Here is a 6,803-nt window from a genome sequence, read left to right on the forward strand (position 1 = left end):
GCTGAGGAAAAAGAAGAGATCCCTAGTCTTTTGGTAAAAGTTCTCCAAAATCTGGAAACGAACTGTGACCCTCTGTCAGACACGATGGACGAAGGAATACCATGAATGCGAAAGATGTGATCAGTGAAGATATCAGCAAGGGCGGGTGAGGTGGGAAGTCCTTTGAGCGGGATAAAGTGAGCCATCTTTGAAAAACGATCCACCACCACTAAAATCGTATTCATCCCTTTGGACCTTGGCAACTCCACAATAAAATCCATTGATATGTGTGACCATGGACGTTCTGGGATGGGCAGAGGAAGGAAAAGACCGTGAGGCCTTTGATGAATTGTCTTGTTTTGCGCACAGACCGGACAAGCGTGCGTATATTCAAAAATGTCTTTGGACATCTTGGGCCACCAAAAGTTGCGATGTATAAGGTCCAGAGTCTTCTTGTAGCCAGGATGACCAGCTGCTCTCGAGGCATGTCCCCAATCCAGAACCTCGGGTATGAATTTAGGTCTCACGAAGAGCTTGCCCCTGGGGACCTTCAGGTTCTTTGGAATGGACCTTTGTGACTTGACGATCTTGTCAAAGCTTCTGAAGGAAGATGCGGCGAAAATCTTCTCGTGAGGTAAAATGGTCTCCATGGAATCTTCTGGTCTCTCTTCGGAAGAATGTTGTCTTGACAGAGCATTGGCTTTGACATTTTTAGTCCCAGGAATATATGACAGTTGGAAATTAAATCTGGAAAAGAACAAAGACCAGCGGGCTTGCCGTGGACCCAGACGGCGAGCGTTCTCTATATATAATAAATTCTTATGGTCTGTGAAGATGGTGAACGGTTCCCTCGACCTTTCCAGGAGATGCCTCCATTCTTGAAGTGCCATTTGAACGGCCAGTAACTCTCTGTTCCCCACGTCGTAGTTCCTCTCCGCTGAGGTAAATTTCTTCGAAAATACATTGGGATACAATTTTTCTTGGGGTGAAGGTCTCTGGGATAGAATGGCACCGGCGCCAGAATCAGAGGCGTCCACCTCCAACACGAAAGGGAGATCAGTGTTGGGGTGATGGAGAACCGGTGTGGACACAAAAGCCTCCTTAAGTGTGTTGAAGGCGGTATTGGCCTCTGGTGACCAAACCGACGGATCGGCCCCCTTCTTTGTAAGGGCTGTGATAGGTGCAACAATTCTGGAGAAATCACGGATAAACTTGCGGTAGTAGTTCGCAAATCCCAGGAAGCGCTGGACGGATTTAAGAGAGTCGGGTCTAGCCAGTTAGTAACGGCTTTTAATTTGTCCGGATCCATCATGAAACCATCGCTGGAAATAATGTAGCCTAGAAACTGGGTCGAATTCTGATGGAAGGTACATTTCTCCATCTTGGCATATAATCGATGTTCACGAAGGTGAGAGAGCACGTAAGATGTATGAAAGATGTGGTCCTGTAAATCCTTTGAAAAAATCAGGATATCATCCAGATAGACTATGACAAAGTCGTTGAGTACTTTGCGGAAGACATCGTTAATGAAATCTTGAAAAACGGCCGGAGCATTACACAGTCCGAAAAGCATCACAAGGTATTCGTAGTGGCCACTACGCGTGTTGAAGGCCGTTTTCCATTCGTCTCCTTGACGTATGCGTACAAGATTATAAGCTCCCCTGAGGTCCAGCTTGGAGAAGACTTTGGCACCTTGCAACCTATCAAAAAGTTCAGTGATAAGGGGGAGTGGGTAGAGATTCTTTACGGTGATGCGGTTAAGCCCTCTATAATCAATACAAGGTTATAAAGTTCCATCCTTCTTCTTTTTGGTTTCACTCTATTTTATTATATTTTATTTCCCCCCCAACTCCCCCTTCCCCCCCCCCCCCCTTTTTTTCCCTCCCCCCTCTTGTACTCTGATCTCTCTGAATCTTTTAGTCATTATCTCTTTATATGTACTATTCAGTGGAGATTTATTGACCCCAATTATGTGGAGTTTTGAAATTTCTCTACTAACATCTGTTTACTACATTAGTACAATACTAAGCCAATGATGCGATAATATATTATTATGCTATATTAGATCTTGCTTTATTTAGTACTTATATGCATTTTAATCTATTTGTTAAATTGTATGTTATTATTTGTATCTGCCTATTTGGCCACTTTCTCTAGTACTATTGGTCCATCTGGCCCGTATGTGTTATGTAACATATGGGGGTTAATTTGATCATGGTATTGACCATGTGTATCTGATTAGCAATTAGTAGTCTTCTATGTTCTGATTGGTTCATCTAACTATAAATACTATGTTCCTCACCTGTACTGTTACTCCTGATGAAGTCTCTTTTGAGACGAAAAGCGTAGAGTGTTTGGTGGAGGTGTATTGTTCCCTTTTTTTAATAATCATTCACTCACAAGCCAGCTATAGCATTTGTTGTTTCTTTGGAAACATTTATCTCAGCCGTCCACTGAATACACGTATGTGAACTTGTTCCGGCTATATCCACTGACGTCACTGAGTTCTCGCGATACCTGGAGCTGAGAACTCACTGTGTGACGCCGGACTGAGAGGAAGGTGGCGTCCCTCGTGTTTTCCGGACTGCGGAGGCGTCCATAGAGGCTGCTGCAGTGAATCTACACCGGACACTGAAGTCATCTGGTACCGGATTCCTGTGTCGGGCGGGCTGAGTTATACTCAAAATTGCTTTTTATTAAGCTATGTTTGTGAGTGTGCATTTTAAATCCTTTACTCCATAAATATTGTTATACCTTTTTACGCTATGAGTGCGCCTGTTTTTTCTGTGTATATATATATATATATGTGTTTGTGTGTGTGTGTGTGTATATATATATATATATACACACACACACACACAATGTATATGTGTGTGTATGCAACTTGTGGCAATGTATTGCTGCTGCTGCTACCGCCACTAGTGATTCAAGTTGCTTTCCACAAACTTGACCTTTTGTGAGATTGTCATCAGCGTTGGTTATAAATAATAGAAATGACATAAGGTAATTTACAATTCCATATACCATTAACGCAGCAACCGTACCTGCAACAGCAATGTCTTCGGCATCTCCCCCTACAACTACTGTCAATAAGGCTGCGCAGCGTAAAATGGCGCTGCGTTGCCATGCCAACGGGAACGTCACGTGACGTAACAGCATTACGTGATTCCCGTTGCCATGACAATGAGATGCCACATGTCATGACGTGATGCGGTGCCACGTTGTCATGGCAACTTGACGCCGCGTGACGTTGCATGGCGCCCCGTTGTCATGGCAACAGTGTCATTTAAAAAATAAATTAAAAAATCTCCGGGTTGGCCGTCAGTCGAAGGTGGCAACCCTGACTCCTGTAGAATCAGGCATGATTCCCAGGTACATTTATAGGGGAACCGGCAACTCTAGGCACATTCTGACAACAATTCCTCAGCAAAACCTCCTGAAACTCATCCCCCAGCAATCCCTGCTTTATTGCGCGCCCGGAAAGGTAACAACACAAAAAATGCTTTTATTACAGATAACACATGGTAAAGATACAATGTTACTGGGCCCAAGAGCTAACTCTCTTGGATCCTTATACACGGATCAGGAGTAACCAAAACCGGGCGTAACCTTTATTTGTGAGCCAGGTCACCCCCTACCGTCACAACAGCCCCATCTTGGACCTCTGGTTTCTTAACACACACAGCTGACTTAAAAGGTTACTTAACACCTGAAGTGCTAAACCTCGGTCACATGTCACCAAACACCTCATGTGAGCACAGATAGGAGACATGCTGCAAATTCTTTTAAATACTGCCCCACACCTCTGGAATGCCCTTCCCCTCTGTATCCGACTAGCACCCACTCTATCCACCTTTAAGACCCACCTTAAGACACACTTGCTTAAAGAAGCATATGAATAGCACTGTGGATATTCTGAACACATGATACATAAAGCTTGGCCCCCTGCAGATGCACTTTCCAGAACTCCCTCCTACTGTCTCTGTACGTTCTCCCTACCTACCAATTAGACTGTAAGCTCCTCGGGGCAGGGACTCCTCTTCCTTAATGTTACTTTTATGTCTAAAGCACTTATTCCTATGATCTGTTATTTATTTGATTACCACATGTATTACTGCTGTGAAGCGCTATGTACATTAATGGCGCTATATAAATAAAGACATACAATACAATACTCCCATTCCTCATATTGTATACTGCAGCCAGGAACTGACAGGGTTAATAGTCACACAGCTAAAGTCAGAGTCACAACCCACCCCCCCTCCCTCCCCTGTGTGCTGTTCAGGGAAAAACACGCCCTGTTGGTTATATGAGACAAAGGAGAATGTAAGTTTCGTTTCCTGTTGCTGCTTCCAAGCATGGCGTCTGCTGATCTGAGAGAGGAGCTAAACTGCCCCATCTGCCTGAGCATTTATACCCAGCCTGTAACGCTGAGATGTGGACATAACTTCTGCCAGGCCTGTATTGGGAGTGTGTGGGATTCCCAGGAGGGATCTGGGCTTTATACCTGTCCTGAATGCAGAGCAGAGTTTCAGGGGCGTCCTGCACTGCAGAGGAACCTGAAGCTGTGTAACATAGCGGAGTGTTTCCTTTCTACTCAGCCGGAGCAGGAGGAGGCTGTGATCTTCTGCACTTACTGTGTTAGCTCCTCTGTACCTGCTGCTAAAACATGTCTGCAGTGTGAAGTCTCCATGTGTGATATTCACTTAAAAAGACACAACAAAGTAGTGGAACACGTCTTAACTGAGCCAACCACTTCCTTAAAGAACAGGAAATGTTCCGTCCACAAGGAGATCCTGAAGTATTACTGCACTGAGGATGCTGTCTGTATCTGTGTGTCCTGCTGCCTGGTCGGAGAGCACAGGGGACACCAGGTGGAGTCGCTGAGTGAGGCCTCTGAGAAGAAGAAGGAGAAACTGAGACATGTTCTGGAGAAACTGACCTCAGTGAGAGAGGAGACTGAGAAAAGGGCCCAGAGTCTGCAGGGACAGAAGAGACAAGTGCAAGATAAAGCAGCCGGGGTAACAGACCGAGTCACTGCCCTGATTAGGGACATCAGGGCACAGCTAGAAGTCCTAGAGAAGCGAGTCCTGAGTGAGATCACCAGGTGGGAAGAGCAGGTTTCTCTCCCAGTCTCTGATCTAATCCAGCAGCGGGAAATAAAGAAGGACGAGCTGTCCAGGAAGATGCTTCACATTGAGGAGCTGTGCAACATCACTGATCCATTAACTGTCTTACACGGACGGGAATCGGACAATGCTGACTTCTGTGATGCTGAGGAGGGAGATAATGAGGACAGAGAGAGAGAGGATAATAAGGTCCCTGCTGTAGGGGATTTGGATGAGGTTCTGATCCCACTGACCTTACAGAGATTAGCTGATATTGTGACTGATCTAAAAGCAAAGAGCGGGTTCTGTGTGCAGGAGGCTTCAGGCATATTACTGGATGTAAATACAGCGGCTAATAATGTATCTGTATCAGGTGACCTGAAAACTGCATCCTGTTCAGAAAGAAACCAGTTACGCCCAAATACACCAGAGAGATTTGAGAATCATCAGGTTTTAAGCACCAGGAATTTTTCCTCAGGACAACATTACTGGGAAGTGGAGATCAGTGAATCAGGAGTCAGGAGGGTAGGGATTTCCTATCCCAGTATAGTAAGGGAAGGACGTCAGGCCCGCATAGGAGAGAATAAGAAGTCCTGGTGTTTGTACATGTGTGATAATAATCATGCAGTGAGACATGACTCAACACATACTCGGATATATCCCGAGTCTCCTTCGCAAAGATTAGGAATATACCTGGACTATGAGGCGGGGCGGCTGTCCTTTTATCAGCTGTGTGACCCGATCAGACACTTACACACCGTCACTGCCACCTTCACTGAGCCTCTTCATGCTGCGTTCTGTGTATGTAAGAAAGGCTGGGTCAGAATCAGGAGCTAGGAGTACTGATCCCGGCCCAGCAGGGGAACCCATAGAAATAGTATATATATTATAGTACATAGAAATAAGAATATACTGGGAGGAATTCAGTGAGCGAGGGAGAGAAAAGGGGAATATATATCATGTATTAATCAGTTACCCAGAGGGGCCCCTTCAACACTTTGCAATATATATATATATATTTATGCAAATATAACTGTATGCTCATCTGCATGTCTTAGGCAGGTCTGCAACCCCGCCTTTCCCCATTATCACCCAGCATACAGCACTTCCACTGCAGCAAGGGATTCTGGGAAATGACATGCAAATGAGCACACAGTGTCACTTTTTGCCTCAATAACCATTTTTTTTTTTTTTTTTTCCAAACTTTTTTTATTGGGTAGATACACAGTTACATATATGCAATTGTCAACATTTACATCCCAACATATTACACCATTTTCAAATTTTGTGGAAGAGAGGCAAGGAAACTTGCCCATGAGGAGCACTTCCCAAGAGGGGGAAGCTTAGTATAGTACCGAAGAAGGAGAAAAACAGGTGTGGGGGGGGGGGGGGAGGGGGGGGAAAAGAGGGGACGGGGAGGGGCGGGAGAGTGTATCTTCTTCTGGGCGGCCTGCGTCCCAGTTTATTAGGGTAGTAGTCCTTTATGAAGGGGATTCCTGTTTGGACCCTGGAAGGGGACCCTAGTCCTGTAATGTCATCCACGGTTCCCACACCCTTTCGAATGGTTTAATTTTTTGCTTTAGGTAGGCTGTAAGCTTTTCCATAAGCATCACTTCGTTGATTCTTTTTTTAATCATTCCCTTAGTAGGGGGGGCTACCTTCTTCCAGGAGGACGCTATTTCACATCTCGCCGCTGTGAGGATAAAGGAGATCAAT

General features: G+C 45.2%; 1 protein-coding gene across 1 annotated transcript; it reads left to right on the plus strand.

The window, feature by feature from the left end:
- Nucleotides 1–4,304: 4,304 nt before the first annotated feature.
- LOC142471236 (E3 ubiquitin/ISG15 ligase TRIM25-like) lies at nt 4,305–6,196 on the plus strand. Its single transcript, XM_075578041.1, has one exon. It carries the CDS (start codon nt 4,338–4,340, stop codon nt 5,922–5,924), a length of 1,587 nt encoding a protein of 528 aa, XP_075434156.1. The 5' UTR covers nt 4,305–4,337; the 3' UTR covers nt 5,925–6,196.
- Nucleotides 6,197–6,803: the final 607 nt, after the last annotated feature.

This window comes from Ascaphus truei, chromosome 20 (assembly GCF_040206685.1).
Source record: "Ascaphus truei isolate aAscTru1 chromosome 20, aAscTru1.hap1, whole genome shotgun sequence".
NCBI lineage: Eukaryota > Metazoa > Chordata > Amphibia > Anura > Ascaphidae > Ascaphus > Ascaphus truei.

Excerpts from the sequence above, each read along its gene's own strand:
- LOC142471236 (XM_075578041.1), top strand. The coding sequence starts at position 4,338 with ATGGCGTCTGCTGATCTGAGAGAGGAGCTAAACTGCCCCATCTGCCTG.